Source organism: Salmo salar, chromosome ssa06, assembly GCF_905237065.1.
Source record: "Salmo salar chromosome ssa06, Ssal_v3.1, whole genome shotgun sequence".
Classification (NCBI taxonomy): Eukaryota; Metazoa; Chordata; class Actinopteri; order Salmoniformes; family Salmonidae; genus Salmo; species Salmo salar.
The window spans coordinates 89,152,439-89,172,323 of NC_059447.1; the positions used below are offsets into that span (position 1 = coordinate 89,152,439).

Consider the following 19,885-nt stretch of genomic DNA (forward strand, 5'->3'; position numbering starts at 1 on the left):
AAGAGGTCCTGATCTGGACTATTCAGTAGGAGTGTGGGGTGCTAAGAGGTCCTGATCTGGACTATTCAGTAGGAGTGTGGGGTGCTAAGAGGTCCTGATCTGGACTATTCAGTAGGAGTGTGGGGTGCTAAGAGGTCCTGATCTGGACTATTCAGTAGGAGTGTGGGGTGTAAGAGGTCCTGATCTGGACTATTCAGTAGGAGTGTGGGGTGCTAAGAGGTCCTGATCTGGACTATTCAGTAGGAGTGTGGGGTGCTAAGAGGTCCTGATCTGGACTATTCAGTAGGAGTGTGGGGTGCTAAGAGGTCCTGATCTGGACTATTCAGTAGGAGTGTGGGGTGCTAAGAGGTCCTGATCTGGACTATTCAGTAGGAGTGTGGGGTGCTAAGAGGTCCTGATCTGGACTATTCAGTAGGAGTGTGGGGTGCTAAGAGGTCCTGATCTGGACTATTCAGTAGGAGTGTGGGGTGCTAAGAGGTCCTGATCTGGACTATTCAGTAGGAGTGTGGGGTGCAAGAGGTCCTGATCTGGACTATTCAGTAGGAGTGTGGGGTGCTAAGAGGTCCTGATCTGGACTATTCAGTAGGAGTGTGGGGTGCTAAGAGGTCCTGATCTGGACTATTCAGTAGGAGTGTGGGGTGCTAAGAGGTCCTGATCTGGACTATTCAGTAGGAGTGTGGGGTGCTAAGAGGTCCTGATCTGGACTATTCAGTAGGAGTGTGGGGTGCAAGGTCCTGATCTGGACTATTCAGTAGGAGTGTGGGGTGCTAAGAGGTCCTGATCTGGACTATTCAGTAGGAGTGTGGGGTGCTAAGAGGTCCTGATCTGGACTATTCAGTAGGAGTGTGGGGTGGAGGTCCTGATCTGGACTATTCAGTAGGAGTGTGGGGTGCTAAGAGGTCCTGATCTGGACTATTCAGTAGGAGTGTGGGGTGCTAAGAGGTCCTGATCTGGACTATTCAGTAGGAGTGTGGGGTGCTAAGAGGTCCTGATCTGGACTATTCAGTAGGAGTGTGGGGTGCTAAGAGGTCCTGATCTGGACTATTCAGTAGGAGTGTGGGGTGCTAAGAGGTCCTGATCTGGACTATTCAGTAGGAGTGTGGGGTGCGGTCCTGATCTGGACTATTCAGTAGGAGTGTGGGGTGCTAAGAGGTCCTGATCTGGACTATTCAGTAGGAGTGTGGGGTGCTGGTCCTGATCTGGACTATTCAGTAGGAGTGTGGGGTGCTAAGAGGTCCTGATCTGGACTATTCAGTAGGAGTGTGGGGTGCTAAGAGGTCCTGATCTGGACTATTCAGTAGGAGTGTGGGGTGCAGGTCCTGATCTGGACTATTCAGTAGGAGTGTGGGGTGCTAAGAGGTCCTGATCTGGACTATTCAGTAGGAGTGTGGGGTGCTAAGAGGTCCTGATCTGGACTATTCAGTAGGAGTGTGGGGTGCTAAGAGGTCCTGATCTGGACTATTCAGTAGGAGTGTGGGGTGCGGTCCTGATCTGGACTATTCAGTAGGAGTGTGGGGTGCTAAGAGGTCCTGATCTGGACTATTCAGTAGGAGTGTGGGGTGCTGGTCCTGATCTGGACTATTCAGTAGGAGTGTGGGGTGCTAAGAGGTCCTGATCTGGACTATTCAGTAGGAGTGTGGGGTGCTGAGGTCCTGATCTGGACTATTCAGTAGGAGTGTGGGGTGCTAAGAGGTCCTGATCTGGACTATTCAGTAGGAGTGTGGGGTGCTAAGAGGTCCTGATCTGGACTATTCAGTAGGAGTGTGGGGTGCTAAGAGGTCCTGATCTGGACTATTCAGTAGGAGTGTGGGGTGCTAAGAGGTCCTGATCTGGACTATTCAGTAGGAGTGTGGGGTGCTAAGAGGTCCTGATCTGGACTATTCAGTAGGAGTGTGGGGTGCTAAGAGGTCCTGATCTGGACTATTCAGTAGGAGTGTGGGGTGCGGGTCCTGATCTGGACTATTCAGTAGGAGTGTGGGGTGCTAAGAGGTCCTGATCTGGACTATTCAGTAGGAGTGTGGGGTGCTAAGAGGTCCTGATCTGGACTATTCAGTAGGAGTGTGGGGTGCTAGAGGTCCTGATCTGGACTATTCAGTAGGAGTGTGGGGTGCTAAGAGGTCCTGATCTGGACTATTCAGTAGGAGTGTGGGGTGCAGGTCCTGATCTGGACTATTCAGTAGGAGTGTGGGGTGCTAAGAGGTCCTGATCTGGACTATTCAGTAGGAGTGTGGGGTGCTAAGAGGTCCTGATCTGGACTATTCAGTAGGAGTGTGGGGTGCTAAGAGGTCCTGATCTGGACTATTCAGTAGGAGTGTGGGGTGCTAAGAGGTCCTGATCTGGACTATTCAGTAGGAGTGTGGGGTGCTAAGAGGTCCTGATCTGGACTATTCAGTAGGAGTGTGGGGTGCTAAGAGGTCCTGATCTGGACTATTCAGTAGGAGTGTGGGGTGCCAAGAGGTCCTGATCTGGACTATTCAGTAGGAGTGTGGGGTGCTAAGAGGTCCTGATCTGGACTATTCAGTAGGAGTGTGGGGTGCTAAGAGGTCCTGATCTGGACTATTCAGTAGGAGTGTGGGGTGGGTCCTGATCTGGACTATTCAGTAGGAGTGTGGGGTGGGTCCTGATCTGGACTATTCAGTAGGAGTGTGGGGTGCTAAGAGGTCCTGATCTGGACTATTCAGTAGGAGTGTGGGGTGCTAAGAGGTCCTGATCTGGACTATTCAGTAGGAGTGTGGGGTGCTAAGAGGTCCTGATCTGGACTATTCAGTAGGAGTGTGGGGTGCTAAGAGGTCCTGATCTGGACTATTCAGTAGGAGTGTGGGGTGCTAAGAGGTCCTGATCTGGACTATTCAGTAGGAGTGTGGGGTGCTAAGAGGTCCTGATCTGGACTATTCAGTAGGAGTGTGGGGTGCTAAGAGGTCCTGATCTGGACTATTCAGTAGGAGTGTGGGGTGCTAAGAGGTCCTGATCTGGACTATTCAGTAGGAGTGTGGGGTGCTAAGAGGTCCTGATCTGGACTATTCAGTAGGAGTGTGGGGTGCTAAGAGGTCCTGATCTGGACTATTCAGTAGGAGTGTGGGGTGCTAAGAGGTCCTGATCTGGACTATTCAGTAGGAGTGTGGGGTGCTAAGAGGTCCTGATCTGGACTATTCAGTAGGAGTGTGGGGTGTCGCTATTCAGTAGGATCCTGATCTGGACTATTCAGTAGGAGTGTGGGGTGCTAAGAGGTCCTGATCTGGACTATTCAGTAGGAGTGTGGGGTGCTAGAGGTCCTGATCTGGACTATTCAGTAGGAGTGTGGGGTGCTAAAGGTCCTGATCTGGACTATTCAGTAGGAGTGTGGGGTGCAAGAGGTCCTGATCTGGACTATTCAGTAGGAGTGTGGGGTGAAGAGGTCCTGATCTGGACTATTCAGTAGGAGTGTGGGGTGCAAGGTCCTGATCTGGACTATTCAGTAGGAGTGTGGGGTGCTAAGAGGTCCTGATCTGGACTATTCAGTAGGAGTGTGGGGGCTAAGAGGTCCTGATCTGGACTATTCAGTAGGAGTGTGGGGGCTAAGAGGTCCTGATCTGGACTATTCAGTAGGAGTGTGGGGTGGGTCCTGATCTGGACTATTCAGTAGGAGTGTGGGGTGGGTCCTGATCTGGACTATTCAGTAGGAGTGTGGGGTGAGAGGTCCTGATCTGGACTATTCAGTAGGAGTGTGGGGTGCTAAGAGGTCCTGATCTGGACTATTCAGTAGGAGTGTGGGGTGCTAGAGGTCCTGATCTGGACTATTCAGTAGGAGTGTGGGGTGCTAAAGGTCCTGATCTGGACTATTCAGTAGGAGTGTGGGGTGCTAAGAGGTCCTGATCTGGACTATTCAGTAGGAGTGTGGGGTGCTAAGAGGTCCTGATCTGGACTATTCAGTAGGAGTGTGGGGTGCTAAGAGGTCCTGATCTGGACTATTCAGTAGGAGTGTGGGGTGCTAAGAGGTCCTGATCTGGACTATTCAGTAGGAGTGTGGGGTGCTAAGAGGTCCTGATCTGGACTATTCAGTAGGAGTGTGGGGTGCTAAGAGGTCCTGATCTGGACTATTCAGTAGGAGTGTGGGGTGCTAAGAGGTCCTGATCTGGACTATTCAGTAGGAGTGTGGGGTGCTAAGAGGTCCTGATCTGGACTATTCAGTAGGAGTGTGGGGTGCTAAGAGGTCCTGATCTGGACTATTCAGTAGGAGTGTGGGGTGCTAAGAGGTCCTGATCTGGACTATTCAGTAGGAGTGTGGGGTGCTAAGAGGTCCTGATCTGGACTATTCAGTAGGAGTGTGGGGTGCTAAGAGGTCCTGATCTGGACTATTCAGTAGGAGTGTGGGGTGCTAAGAGGTCCTGATCTGGACTATTCAGTAGGAGTGTGGGGTGCTAAGAGGTCCTGATCTGGACTATTCAGTAGGAGTGTGGGGTGCTAAGAGGTCCTGATCTGGACTATTCAGTAGGAGTGTGGGGTGCTAAGAGGTCCTGATCTGGACTATTCAGTAGGAGTGTGGGGTGCTAAGAGGTCCTGATCTGGACTATTCAGTAGGAGTGTGGGGTGCTAAGAGGTCCTGATCTGGACTATTCAGTAGGAGTGTGGGGTGCTAAGAGGTCCTGATCTGGACTATTCAGTAGGAGTGTGGGGTGCTAAGAGGTCCTGATCTGGACTATTCAGTAGGAGTGTGGGGTGCTAAGAGGTCCTGATCTGGACTATTCAGTAGGAGTGTGGGGTGCTAAGAGGTCCTGATCTGGACTATTCAGTAGGAGTGTGGGGTGTAGGGTCCTGATCTGGACTATTCAGTAGGAGTGTGGGGTGTAAGAGGTCCTGATCTGGACTATTCAGTAGGAGTGTGGGGTGCTAAGAGGTCCTGATCTGGACTATTCAGTAGGAGTGTGGGGTGCTAAGAGGTCCTGATCTGGACTATTCAGTAGGAGTGTGGGGTGCTGGGTCCTGATCTGGACTATTCAGTAGGAGTGTGGGGTGCTAAGAGGTCCTGATCTGGACTATTCAGTAGGAGTGTGGGGTGCTAAGAGGTCCTGATCTGGACTATTCAGTAGGAGTGTGGGGTGCTAAGAGGTCCTGATCTGGACTATTCAGTAGGAGTGTGGGGTGCTAAGTGGAAGTGGGTCCTGATCTGGACTATTCAGTAGGAGTGTGGGGTGCTAAGAGGTCCTGATCTGGACTATTCAGTAGGAGTGTGGGGTGCTAAGAGGTCCTGATCTGGACTATTCAGTAGGAGTGTGGGGTGCTAAGAGGTCCTGATCTGGACTATTCAGCAGGAGTGTGGGGTGCTAAGAGGTCCTGATCTGGACTATTCAGTAGGAGTGTGGGGTGCTAAAGGTCCTGATCTGGACTATTCAGTAGGAGTGTGGGGTGCTAAGAGGTCCTGATCTGGACTATTCAGTAGGAGTGTGGGGTGCTAAGAGGTCCTGATCTGGACTATTCAGTAGGAGTGTGGGGTGCTAAAGGTCCTGATCTGGACTATTCAGTAGGAGTGTGGGGTGCTAAGAGGTCCTGATCTGGACTATTCAGTAGGAGTGTGGGGTGCTAAAGGTCCTGATCTGGACTATTCAGTAGGAGTGTGGGGTGCTAAGAGGTCCTGATCTGGACTATTCAGTAGGAGTGTGGGGTGCTAAGAGGTCCTGATCTGGACTATTCAGTAGGAGTGTGGGGTGCTAAGAGGTCCTGATCTGGACTATTCAGTAGGAGTGTGGGGTGCTAAGAGGTCCTGATCTGGACTATTCAGTAGGAGTGTGGGGTGCTAAGAGGTCCTGATCTGGACTATTCAGTAGGAGTGTGGGGTGCTAAGAGGTCCTGATCTGGACTATTCAGTAGGAGTGTGGGGTGCTAAGAGGTCCTGATCTGGACTATTCAGCAGGAGTGTGGGGTGCTAAGAGGTCCTGATCTGGACTATTCAGTAGGAGTGTGGGGTGCTAGGAGGTCCTGATCTGGACTATTCAGTAGGAGTGTGGGGTGCTAAGAGGTCCTGATCTGGACTATTCAGTAGGAGTGTGGGGTGCTAAGAGGTCCTGATCTGGACTATTCAGTAGGAGTGTGGGGTGCTAAGAGGTCCTGATCTGGACTATTCAGTAGGAGTGTGGGGTGCGAGGTCCTGATCTGGACTATTCAGTAGGAGTGTGGGGTGCTAAGAGGTCCTGATCTGGACTATTCAGTAGGAGTGTGGGGTGCGGTCCTGATCTGGACTATTCAGTAGGAGTGTGGGGTGCTAAGAGGTCCTGATCTGGACTATTCAGTAGGAGTGTGGGGTGCTGGTCCTGATCTGGACTATTCAGTAGGAGTGTGGGGTGTGGTCCTGATCTGGACTATTCAGTAGGAGTGTGGGGTGCGGTCCTGATCTGGACTATTCAGCAGGAGTGTGGGGTGCTAAGAGGTCCTGATCTGGACTATTCAGTAGGAGTGTGGGGTGCTGGTCCTGATCTGGACTATTCAGTAGGAGTGTGGGGTGCAAGGTCCTGATCTGGACTATTCAGTAGGAGTGTGGGGTGCTAAGAGGTCCTGATCTGGACTATTCAGCAGGAGTGTGGGGTGCTAAGAGGTCCTGATCTGGACTATTCAGTAGGAGTGTGGGGTGCTGAAGAGGTCCTGATCTGGACTATTCAGTAGGAGTGTGGGGTGCTAAGAGGTCCTGATCTGGACTATTCAGTAGGAGTGTGGGGTGCAGAGGTCCTGATCTGGACTATTCAGTAGGAGTGTGGGGTGAAAGGTCCTGATCTGGACTATTCAGTAGGAGTGTGGGGTGCTAAGGTCCTGATCTGGACTATTCAGCAGGAGTGTGGGGTGCTAAGAGGTCCTGATCTGGACTATTCAGTAGGAGTGTGGGGTGCTAAGAGGTCCTGATCTGGACTATTCAGTAGGAGTGTGGGGTGCTAAGAGGTCCTGATCTGGACTATTCAGTAGGAGTGTGGGGTGCTGGTCCTGATCTGGACTATTCAGTAGGAGTGTGGGGTGGGTCCTGATCTGGACTATTCAGTAGGAGTGTGGGGTGCTCAGAGGTCCTGATCTGGACTATTCAGTAGGAGTGTGGGGTGCTAGGTCCTGATCTGGACTATTCAGTAGGAGTGTGGGGTGCTAGAGGTCCTGATCTGGACTATTCAGTAGGAGTGTGGGGTGCTAGAGGTCCTGATCTGGACTATTCAGTAGGAGTGTGGGGTGCTAAGAGGTCCTGATCTGGACTATTCAGTAGGAGTGTGGGGTGGGTCCTGATCTGGACTATTCAGTAGGAGTGTGGGGTGGGTCCTGATCTGGACTATTCAGTAGGAGTGTGGGGTGGGTCCTGATCTGGACTATTCAGTAGGAGTGTGGGGTGGGTCCTGATCTGGACTATTCAGTAGGAGTGTGGGGTGCTAAGAGGTCCTGATCTGGACTATTCAGTAGGAGTGTGGGGTGGGTCCTGATCTGGACTATTCAGTAGGAGTGTGGGGTGCTAAGAGGTCCTGATCTGGACTATTCAGTAGGAGTGTGGGGTGGGTCCTGATCTGGACTATTCAGTAGGAGTGTGGGGTGGGTCCTGATCTGGACTATTCAGTAGGAGTGTGGGGTGCTGAGAGGTCCTGATCTGGACTATTCAGTAGGAGTGTGGGGTGGGTCCTGATCTGGACTATTCAGTAGGAATGTGGGGTGGGTCCTGATCTGGACTATTCAGTAGGAGTGTGGGGTGCTAAGAGGTCCTGATCTGGACTATACAGTAGGAGTGTGGGGTGGGTCCTGATCTGGACTATTCAGTAGGAGTGTGGGGTGCTAAGGGTCCTGATCTGGACTATTCAGTAGGAGTGTGGGGTGGGTCCTGATCTGGACTATTCAGTAGGAGTGTGGGGTGGGTCCTGATCTGGACTATTCAGTAGGAGTGTGGGGTGCTAAGAGGTCCTGATCTGGACTATACAGCAGGAGTGTGGGGTGCTAAGAGGTCCTGATCTGGACTATTCAGTAGGAGCGTGGGGTGCTAAGAGGTCCTGATCTGGACTATTCAGTAGGAGCGTGGGGTGCTAAGAGGTCCTGATCTGGACTATTCAGTAGGAGTGTGGGGTGGGTCCTGATCTGGACTATTCAGTAGGAGTGTGGGGTGCTAGGTCCTGATCTGGACTATTCAGTAGGAGTGTGGGGTGCTAAGAGGTCCTGATCTGGACTATTCAGTAGGAGTGTGGGGTGCTAAGGGTCCTGATCTGGACTATTCAGTAGGAGTGTGGGGTGCTAAGAGGTCCTGATCTGGACTATTCAGTAGGAGTGTGGGGTGAGGTCCTGATCTGGACTATTCAGTAGGAGTGTGGGGTGCTAAGAGGTCCTGATCTGGACTATTCAGTAGGAGTGTGGGGTGCTGGTCCTGATCTGGACTATTCAGTAGGAGTGTGGGGTGTGAGGTCCTGATCTGGACTATTCAGTAGGAGTGTGGGGTGCTAGAGGTCCTGATCTGGACTATTCAGTAGGAGTGTGGGGTGCGAGGTCCTGATCTGGACTATTCAGTAGGAGTGTGGGGTGCTAAGAGGTCCTGATCTGGACTATTCAGTAGGAGTGTGGGGTGGGTCCTGATCTGGACTATTCAGTAGGAGTGTGGGGTGCTGAGGTCCTGATCTGGACTATTCAGTAGGAGTGTGGGGTGAAGAGGTCCTGATCTGGACTATACAGTAGGAGTGTGGGGTGGGTCCTGATCTGGACTATTCAGTAGGAGTGTGGGGTGCTAAGAGGTCCTGATCTGGACTATACAGTAGGAGTGTGGGGTGGGTCCTGATCTGGACTATTCAGTAGGAGTGTGGGGTGCTAAGAGGTCCTGATCTGGACTATTCAGTAGGAGTGTGGGGTGCTAAGAGGTCCTGATCTGGACTATTCAGTAGGAGTGTGGGGTGCTAAGAGGTCCTGATCTGGACTATTCAGTAGGAGTGTGGGGTGCTAAGAGGTCCTGATCTGGACTATTCAGTAGGAGTGTGGGGTGCTAAGAGGTCCTGATCTGGACTATTCAGTAGGAGTGTGGGGTGCTGAGAGGTCCTGATCTGGACTATTCAGTAGGAGTGTGGGGTGCTAAGAGGTCCTGATCTGGACTATTCAGTAGGAGTGTGGGGTGCTAGAGAGGTCCTGATCTGGACTATTCAGTAGGAGTGTGGGGTGCTAAGAGGTCCTGATCTGGACTATTCAGTAGGAGTGTGGGGTCGAGAGGTCCTGATCTGGACTATTCAGTAGGAGTGTGGGGTGCTAAGAGGTCCTGATCTGGACTATTCAGTAGGAGTGTGGGGTGCTAAGAGGTCCTGATCTGGACTATTCAGTAGGAGTGTGGGGTGGGTCCTGATCTGGACTATTCAGTAGGAGTGTGGGGTGCTAAGAGGTCCTGATCTGGACTATTCAGTAGGAGTGTGGGGTGCTAAGAGGTCCTGATCTGGACTATTCAGTAGGAGTGTGGGGTGCTAAGAGGTCCTGATCTGGACTATTCAGTAGGAGTGTGGGGTGCTAAGAGGTCCTGATCTGGACTATTCAGTAGGAGTGTGGGGTGAGAGGTCCTGATCTGGACTATTCAGCAGGAGTGTGGGGTGCTAAGAGGTCCTGATCTGGACTATTCAGCAGGAGTGTGGGGTGGGTCCTGATCTGGACTATTCAGTAGGAGTGTGGGGTGGGTCCTGATCTGGACTATTCAGTAGGAGTGTGGGGTGCTAAGAGGTCCTGATCTGGACTATTCAGCAGGAGTGTGGGGTGGGTCCTGATCTGGACTATTCAGTAGGAGTGTGGGGTGGGTCCTGATCTGGACTATTCAGTAGGAGTGTGGGGTGTAAGGTCCTGATCTGGACTATTCAGTAGGAGTGTGGGGTGCTAAGAGGTCCTGATCTGGACTATTCAGTAGGAGCGTGGGGTGCTGAGGTCCTGATCTGGACTATTCAGTAGGAGTGTGGGGTGCTAAGAGGTCCTGATCTGGACTATTCAGTAGGAGTGTGGGGTGCTAAGAGGTCCTGATCTGGACTATTCAGTAGGGAGTGTGGGGTGCTAAGAGGTCCTGATCTGGACTATTCAGTAGGAGTGTGGGGTGCTAAGAGGTCCTGATCTGGACTATTCAGTAGGAGTGTGGGGTGCTAAGAGGTCCTGATCTGGACTATTCAGTAGGAGTGTGGGGTGGGTCCTGATCTGGACTATTCAGTAGGGGTGTGGGGTGCTAAGAGGTCCTGATCTGGACTATTCAGTAGGAGTGTGGGGTGCTAAGAGGTCCTGATCTGGACTACTCAGTAGGAGTGTGGGGGCTAAGAGGTCCTGATCTGGACTATTCAGTAGGAGTGTGGGGTGTAAGGTCCTGATCTGGACTATTCAGTAGGAGTGTGGGGTGCTAAGAGGTCCTGATCTGGACTATTCAGTAGGAGTGTGGGGTGCTAAGAGGTCCTGATCTGGACTATTCAGTAGGAGTGTGGGGTGCTAAGGTCCTGATCTGGACTATTCAGTAGGAGTGTGGGGGCTAAGAGGTCCTGATCTGGACTATTCAGTAGGAGTGTGGGGTGAGGGTCCTGATCTGGACTATTCAGTAGGAGTGTGGGGTGCTGGAGGTCCTGATCTGGACTATTCAGTAGGAGTGTGGGGGGCTAAGAGGTCCTGATCTGGACTATTCAGTAGGAGTGTGGGGTGCTAAGAGGTCCTGATCTGGACTATTCAGTAGGAGTGTGGGGTGAGGTCCTGATCTGGACTATTCAGTAGGAGTGTGGGGTGCTAAGAGGTCCTGATCTGGACTATTCAGCAGGAGTGTGGGGTGCTAAGGTCCTGATCTGGACTATTCAGTAGGAGTGTGGGGTGCTAGGGTCCTGATCTGGACTATTCAGTAGGAGTGTGGGGTGCTAAGAGGTCCTGATCTGGACTATTCAGTAGGAGTGTGGGGTGGGTCCTGATCTGGACTATTCAGTAGGAGTGTGGGGTGGGTCCTGATCTGGACTATTCAGTAGGAGTGTGGGGTGCTAAGAGGTCCTGATCTGGACTATTCAGTAGGAGCGTGGGGTGCTAAGAGGTCCTGATCTGGACTATTCAGTAGGAGTGTGGGGTGGGTCCTAATCTGGACTATTCAGTAGGAGTGTGGGGTGCTAAGAGGTCCTGATCTGGACTATTCAGTAGGAGTGTGGGGTGGGTCCTGATCTGGACTATTCAGTAGGAGTGTGGGGTGCTAAGAGGTCCTGATCTGGACTATTCAGTAGGAGTGTGGGGTGCTAAGAGGTCCTGATCTGGACTATTCAGTAGGAGTGTGGGGTGGGTCCTGATCTGGACTATTCAGCAGGAGTGTGGGGTGCTGAGAGGTCCTGATCTGGACTATTCAGTAGGAGTGTGGGGTGCTAAGAGGTCCTGATCTGGACTATTCAGTAGGAGCGTGGGGTGCTAAGAGGTCCTGATCTGGACTATTCAGTAGGAGTGTGGGGTGCTAAGAGGTCCTGATCTGGACTATTCAGTAGGAGCGTGGGGTGCGGTCCTGATCTGGACTATTCAGTAGGAGTGTGGGGTGCTAAGAGGTCCTGATCTGGACTATTCAGTAGGAGTGTGGGGTGCTAAGAGGTCCTGATCTGGACTATTCAGTAGGAGTGTGGGGTGGGTCCTGATCTGGACTATTCAGTAGGAGTGTGGGGTGCTAAGAGGTCCTGATCTGGACTATTCAGTAGGAGTGTGGGGTGCTAAGAGGTCCTGATCTGGACTATTCAGAAGGAGTGTGGGGTGTAGGTCCTGATCTGGACTATTCAGCAGGAGTGTGGGGTGCTGAGAGGTCCTGATCTGGACTATTCAGCAGGAGTGTGGGGTGCTGAGAGGTCCTGATCTGGACTATTCAGCAGGAGTGTGGGGTGCTGAGAGGTTTCTCTAAAACTAACACGTCCATAACAGAGCAGTAGGTAATTTCTTTTTTTAGGTGTCCACAAGTTTGCACCTATATTTGCAATAACAGGGGACACGGGCTGGAAACCCTGTGATGTGAGATGAAAGGCGTGTATGGTGAGACTTTGGAATAGACTATGGATATGCCAACTGCCAGAATTGCCAGCAGAATAGCCAGCACCAAGTTTTTCAATGTGATCTCGAAGAAATAGAGATTGAAATTCATTTGATCCTCTATTGCCTTTTCTACCACGATACCCTTGTCTTTATTCTAGAAAGCCCACCGTACAGTGTCTTCGGAAAGTATTCACACCCCTTGACTTTTTCCACATTTTGTAACATTACAGCCTTATTCTAAAATAGACTAAATACATCTACGCACAATACCCCATAATGACAAAACGAAAACGGGTTTAGAATCTTTAGCAAATTTACAAAAAAATTACAGAAATACCTTAAGTATTCAGACCCTTTGCTACGAGACTCAAGATTTAGCTCATGTGCATTCTGTTTCCATTGATCATCCTTGAGATGTTTCTACAACTTAATTGGAGTCCAAATTCAATTGATTGGACATGATTTGGAAAGGCACACACCTGTCTATATAAGGTCCCACAGTTGACAGTGCATGTCAGAGCAAAAACCAAGCCATGAGGTCAAAGGAATTGTCCATAGAGCTCCGAGACAGGATTGTGTCGAGGCACAGATCTGGGGAAGGGTACCAAAACATTTCTGCAACATTGAAGGTCCCCAAAGAACACAGTGGCCTCCATCATTCTTAAATGGAAGAATTATGGAACCACCAAGACTCTTCCTAGAGCTGGCCGCCCGGCCAAACTGAGCAGTCAGGGGAGAATGGCCTTGGTCATGGAGGTGACCAAGAACACGATAGTCACTCTGACAGAGCTTCAGAGGTCCTCTGTGGAGATAGTTGTCCTTCTGGAAGGTTCTCCTATCTCTGCAGCACTCCACCAATCAGGACTTTATGGTAGAGTGGCCAGACGGAAGCCACTCTTCAGTAAAAGGCACATGACAGCCTGCTTGGAGTTTGCCAAAAGGCACCTAAAGACTCTCAGACCATAACAAACAAGATGCTCTGGTCTGATGAAACCAAGATTGAACTCTTTGGCCTGAATGCAAAGTGTCACGTCTGGAGGAAACCTGGCATCATTCCTACGGTGAAGCATGGTGGTGGCAGCATCATGCGGTGAGAATGTTTTTCAGCAGTAGGGACTGGGAGACTATTCAGGCTCGAGGGAAAGATGAACAGAGCAATGTACAGAGAGAGATCCTTGATGAAAATCTGCTCCAGAGTGCTCAGGACCTCAGACTGGGGTGAAGGTTCACCTTCCAACAGGACAACGACCCTAAGCACACAGCCAAGACAACTCAGGAGTGGCATCAGGATAAGTCTCTGAATGTCCTTGAGTGGCCCAGCCAGAGCACAAACTTGAAGCCGATCGAACATCTCTGGAGAGACCTGAAAATAGCTGTGCAACAATGCTTCCCTTCCAACCTGACAGAGTTTGAGAGGATCTGCAGAGAATGGGAGAAACTCCACAAATACAGGTGTGCCAAGCTTGTAGCGTCATACCCAAGAAGACTTGAGGCTGAAATCGCTGCCAAAGGTGCTTCAACAAAGTACTGAGTAAAGTGTCTGAATACTTATGGAAATGTGATACGTTTTTTTAGTTTAACATTTTTTCTAAAAACAAGTTTTTAAGTTGTAATTATGGGGTATTGTGTGTAGATTGAGGGGGGAAAAAAGCTATTTAATACATTTTAGAAAAAGAAAAGTCTGTAATGTAACAAAATGTGGGAAAAGTGAAGGGGTCTGAATACTTTCCGAATGCACTGTGTCTACCTTGGAATTATATGGCTGAGCCATGAGGAGAAACAAATGTTATGTTCATTGTGTATTTCTGTTTACAGAATTTGTAGATAAAGCCTGGAATACAAGAAAAAGAGCTCCTAGGAGGAGAGAAGACAAGCCCATCCGTCTACTGCTCCTGGGAGGGGGGAAGAGAGAGACAGAGAGACAGAGAGCTATAGAAATAGATAGATCTAAGACCAACCGACTACTGCTCCTGGGAGGGGGGAAGAGAGAAAGACAGATATATAGAAATAGATATATATAGATCTAAGACCATCTGTCTACTGCTCCTAGGAAAGAGGGAGCGATAAGACCATCTGTCTACTGCTCCTGGGAAAGAGAGAGAGATAAGACCATCTGTCTACTGCTCCTGGGAAAGAGAGAGAGATAAGACCATCTGTCTACTGCTCCTGGGAAAGAGAGAGAGATAAGACCATCTGTCTACTGCTCCTGGGAAAGAGAGAGAGATAAGACCATCTGTCTACTGCTCCTGGGAAAGAGAGAGAGATAAGACCATCTGTCTACTGCTCCTGGGAAAGAGAGAGAGATAAGACCATCTGTCTACTGCTCCTGGGAAAGAGAGAGAGATAAGACCATCTGTCTACTGCTCCTGGGAAAGAGAGAGAGATAAGACCATCTGTCTACTGCTCCTGGGAAAGAGAGAGAGATAAGACCATCTGTCTACTGCTCCTGGGAAAGAGAGAGAGATAAGACCATCTGTCTACTGCTCCTGGGAAAGAGAGAGAGATAAGACCATCTGTCTACTGCTCCTGGGAAAGAGAGAGACATAAGACCATCTGTCTACTGCTCCTGGGAAAGAGAGAGAGATAAGACCATCTGTCTACTGCTCCTGGGAAAGAGAGAGAGATAAGACCATCTGTCTACTGCTCCTGGGAAAGAGAGAGACATAAGACCATCTGTCTACTGCTCCTGGGAAAGAGAGAGACATAAGACCATCTGTCTACTGCTCCTGGGAAAGAGAGAGAGATAAGACCATCTGTCTACTGCTCCTGGGAAAGAGAGAGAGATAAGACCATCTGTCTACTGCTCCTGGGAAAGAGAGAGAGATAAGACCATCTGTCTACTGCTCCTGCGGAAAGAGAGAGAGATAAGAACCCATCTGTCTACTGCTCCTGGGAAAGAGAGAGAGATAAGACCATCTGTCTACTGCTCCTGGGAAAGAGAGAGAGATAAGACCATCTGTCTACTGCTCCTGGGAAAGAGAGAGAGATAAGACCATCTGTCTACTGCTCCTGGGAAAGAGAGAGAGATAAGACCATCTGTCTACTGCTCCTAAGCATGGAGGAGAGAGAGAACGATAAGAGACCCACCTGAGATGACGGCTAGTTTCCCAGAGCCGTGCTCCTCTCTGGCGATCCTCTCTGCTTCCTCCATCAGCATCATGCCAAAGCCCTACAAACAGGAGGAACAAATGAAAAGACAAATCAAGCACTGAGCTTAACAAATCTCAGACACTTGACACACAACATAGAGACAGTTATTCAGTTCATTTTAAAAACACATGATTCAACTTAACAAGGTCACGATGATGTTGAGTAGCTAGTAATATTTGAATAGTGCTGGGCAGGAACAAAAGCTTGAACTGTAGTTCTACAGTTGTCCAGGACCAGGGTTCGTGTGTGTGTGTGTGTGTGTGTGTGTGTGTACCTGGTGTTGGAACTTGCTGGGGTCTCTGCTACTGACAGGAACCACGCTGCCGTAGACGTGCAGCTCACGGACGATAGACACGCCCCCTTTGAGCTCAGGGCGAAATGATTGGGCGGAACAACGGCGCAGACGCAGCAGACCAATCAAAATGTCCTGTTCTGGATCCTCGTAGGACAGGAAGGTCTCCCAGCCACCGTTGGCTACGTAATCTCTACGAATCAGCTCCACCTGGTAGGGACGCACTTTGTGATGGATCTCCTGGATTCCCACTTCTCTTGTTCTCACATCTCGACACTAGTGGATGAGAGAGACATTGTGATCATGTATTCTAACTAGCTAAATACCACTATGTATGACCTAACATTGGATTGTAATTACATTTTATACACACACACACACACACACACACACACACACACACACACTTGTAAACCGGGTAGTTTAGATCCTGGATTCTGATTGGCTGAAACAGCATTCCAGCCGTGTGAATATCAGATTATAACTGGTAACCAACATAAATAGAACAGTAAACAAGTAGTTTTGCTTGTTTACTGTTCTATTTATGTTGGTTACCAGTTTATAATAGCAATAAGGCTCCTAGGGGTGTGTAATATATGGCCAATGTAACGCGGCTAAGGGATGTTCTTAAGCACGTCACAACGCGGAGTGCCTGGATACAGCCCCTAGCCGTGGTATATTGGCCATATATCACAAACCCGGAGGAGCCTTATTGCTATTATAAACTGGTTACTAACGTAATTTGAGCAGTACAACTAAATCTCGTCATACCTGTGGTATACCATGGCTTTCAGCCAATCATAACAATTCAGGGCTCAAATCACCCAGTTTATAACGGCCGATATACTACACCCCCCGGGGCCCTACCGCCTCAATATGCTACACCCCCCGGGGCCCTACCGCCTCAATATACTACACCCCCCGGGGCCCCTACCGCTTCAATATACTACACCCCCGGGGCCCCTACCGCTTCAATATACTACACCCCCCGGGGCCCCTACCGCTTCAATATACTACACCCCCCGGGGCCCTACCGCCTCAATATGCTACACCCCCCCGGGGCCCTACCGCCTCAATATACTACACCCCCCGGGGCCCTACCGCCTCAATATACTACACCCCCGGGGCCCCTACCGCCTCAATATACTACACCCCCGGGGCCCCTACCGCTTCAATATACTACACCCCCGGGCCCCCTACCGCTTCAATATACTACCCCCCGGGGCCCTACCGCTTCAATATACTACCCCCGGGGCCCTACCGCTTCAATATGCTACACCCCCCCGGGGCCCTACCGCTTCAATATGCTACACCCCCCGGGGCCCCTACCGCTTCAATATACTACACCCCCCGGGGCCCTACCGCTTCAATATACTACACCCCCCGGGGCCCCTACCGCTTCAATATACTACACCCCCGGGGCCCCTACCGCTTCAATATACTACACCCCCGGGGCCCTACCGCCTCAATATACTACACCCCCTCGGGGCCCTACCGCCTCAATATACTACACCTCCCGGGGCCCTACCGCTTCAATATACTACACCCCCCGGGGCCCCTACCGCTTCAATATACTACACCCCCGGGGCCCCTACCGCCTCAATATACTACACCCCCGGGGCCCCTACCGCCTCAATATACTACACCCCCGGGGCCCCTACCGCCTCAATATACTACACCCCCGGGGCCCCTACCGCCTCAATATACTACACCCCCGGGGCCCCTACCGCCTCAATATACTACACCCCCCGGGGCCCCTACCGCCTCAATATACTACACCCCCCGGGGCCCTACCGCTTCAATATACTACACCCCCCCGGGGCCCTACCGCTTCAATATACTACACCCCCGGGGCCCTACCGCTTCAATATACTACACCCCCGGGGCCCTACCGCTTCAATATACTACACCCCCGGGGCCCTACCGCTTCAATATACTACACCCTCTGGGGCCCTACCGCTTCAATATACTACACCCCCGGGGCCCCTACCGCTTCAATATACTACACCCCCGGGGCCCCTACCGCTTCAATATACTACACCCCCGGGGCCCCTACCGCTTCAATATACTACATCCTCTGGGGCCCTACCGCTTCAATATACTACCCCCCGGGGCCCTACCGCTTCAATATGCTACACCCCCCGGGGCCCTACCGCTTCAATATGCTACACCCCCCGGGGCCCCTACCGCTTCAATATACTACACCCCCGGGGCCCTACCGCTTCAATATACTACACCCCCGGGGCCCCTACCGCTTCAATATACTACACCCCCGGGGCCCCTACCGCTTCAATATACTACACCCCCGGGGCCCTACCGCCTCAATATACTACACCCCCTCGGGGCCCTACCGCCTCAATATACTACACCTCCCCGGGGCCCTACCGCTTCAATATACTACACCCCCGGGCCCCTACCGCCTCAATATACTACACCCCCCGGGGCCCCTACCGCCTCAATATACTACACCCCCGGGGCCCCTACCGCCTCAATATACTACACCCCCGGGGCCCCTACCGCCTCAATATACTACACCCCGGGGCCCCTACCGCCTCAATATACTACACCCCGGGGCCCCTACCGCCTCAATATACTACACCCCCGGGGCCCCTACCGCCTCAATATACTACACCCCCGGGGCCCTACCGCCTCAATATACTACACCCCCGGGGCCCTACCGCTTCAATATACTACACCCCCCGGGGCCCTACCGCTTCAATATACTACACCCCCCCGGGGCCCTACCGCTTCAATATACTACACCCCCCCGGGGCCCTACCGCTTCAATATACTACACCCCCCCGGGGCCCTACCGCTTCAATATACTACACCCTCTGGGGCCCTACCGCTTCAATATACTACACCCCCCGGGGCCCCTACCGCTTCAATATACTACACCCCCCGGGGCCCCTACCGCTTCAATATACTACACCCCCCGGGGCCCCTACCGCTTCAATATACTACATCCTCTGGGGCCCTACTGCTTCAATATACTACATCGCCTGAGGCCCTACTGCTTCATGATATACTTGGTAGTTTGGATCCTGGATGCTGGTTGGCTAAAACAGCACTCCAGTCGTGTGCAAATGAGACGACATACCATGAGTATGACGCAAAAATAAAACAAATTGTGTTCTATTTGAGAGTGAACACCACACCCCCTCTGGCCATATTTTCTACATTTTATTTGCTGTGTATTTCCTCACCTCCGTCCCCATGTCTTTCATCCTGGCCAGAGCCAGCTCTCTGAGGTTACCATGCTCCACTCCAGAGCTCACCAGAGGCATGGGGATGTCCCTGAGACAGACCGATACAGGATACATCACTATACTGTAATACTTTACATAAAGGGGTTTAGGATACATCACTATGCTGTAATACTTTACATAAAAGGGGTTTAGGATACATCACTATACATCAGTGGTCACCAACTGGTCGATCACGATTGACAGGTCGATCTCCAAGCCATTCCTAGTCGATCAACAAACATTTCTTTAAAAAAAAAAAAACGATAAAGCCTTGCCTTCCTATTTTTTTTAATTCGTTTTCGCGCGGTTGGCAGTAGGTGCACTTGATCTCAGACAGTGTCACCAGCAAAGCACCCCCACACCATCACACCTCCTCCTCCATGCTTCACGGTGGGAACCACACATGCGGAAATCATCCGTTCACCGACTCTGTGTCTCACAATGACACGGCTGTTGGAACCAAAAATCTCAAATTTGGATTCATCAGACCAAAAGGACAGATTTCCACCAGTCTAATGTCCATTGCTCATATTTCTTGGTCCAACCAAGTCTCTTCTTCTTATTGGTGTCTTTTTAGTGGTTTCTTTGCAGTAATTCGACCATGAAGGCCTGATTCACACAGTCTCCTCTGAACAATTGATGTTGAGATGTGTCTGTTACTTGAACTCTGTGAAGCATTTATTTGGGCTGCAATCTGAGGTACAGTTAACTCTAATGAAATTACGCTCTGCAGCAGAGGTAACTCTGGGTCTTGCTTTCCCGTGGCGGTCCTCATGAGAGCCAGTTTCATCATAGCGCTTGATGGTTTTTGTGACTGCACTTGAAAATGTTCCGGCATAGACTGACCTTCATGTCTTAAAGTAATGATGGACTGTCGTTTCTCTTTGATTATTTGAGCTGTTCTTGCCATAATATGGCCCAGTTCTTATACCTTTTACAACGGATTGGCTCAAACGCATTAAGAAGGAAAGAAATTCCACAAATTTACTTTTAACAAGGCACATCTGTTAATTGAAATGCATTCCAGGTGACTATCCTATGAAGCTGGTTGAGAAAATGCCAAGAGTGTACAAAACGGTCATCAAGGCAAAGGGTGCCTACTTTAAAGAATCTCAAATATAAAATATAGTTTTATTTGTTTAACACTTTTTTGCTTACTACATGATTCCATACGTGTTATTTCACAGTGTTGATGTCTTCACTATTATTCTACAATGTAGAAAATAGTAAAAAATTAAGA

At 50.6% G+C, this 19,885-nt stretch overlaps 1 protein-coding gene across 1 annotated transcript in view; it reads right to left on the reverse strand.

Moving 5' to 3' along the window:
• elp3 (elongator acetyltransferase complex subunit 3) overlaps positions 1-19,885 on the reverse strand; it is a 61,365-nt gene that overhangs the window by 16,369 nt on the left and 25,111 nt on the right. Inside the window, exons 11-13 of the mRNA XM_014206187.2 lie at positions 18,604-18,694; positions 15,380-15,673; positions 15,043-15,124 (exon numbers count right to left, since the gene is read on the reverse strand). Coding sequence (XP_014061662.1) covers positions 15,043-15,124; positions 15,380-15,673; positions 18,604-18,694 — 467 coding nt within the window. The remainder of the gene's footprint in view (positions 1-15,042; positions 15,125-15,379; positions 15,674-18,603; positions 18,695-19,885) is intronic.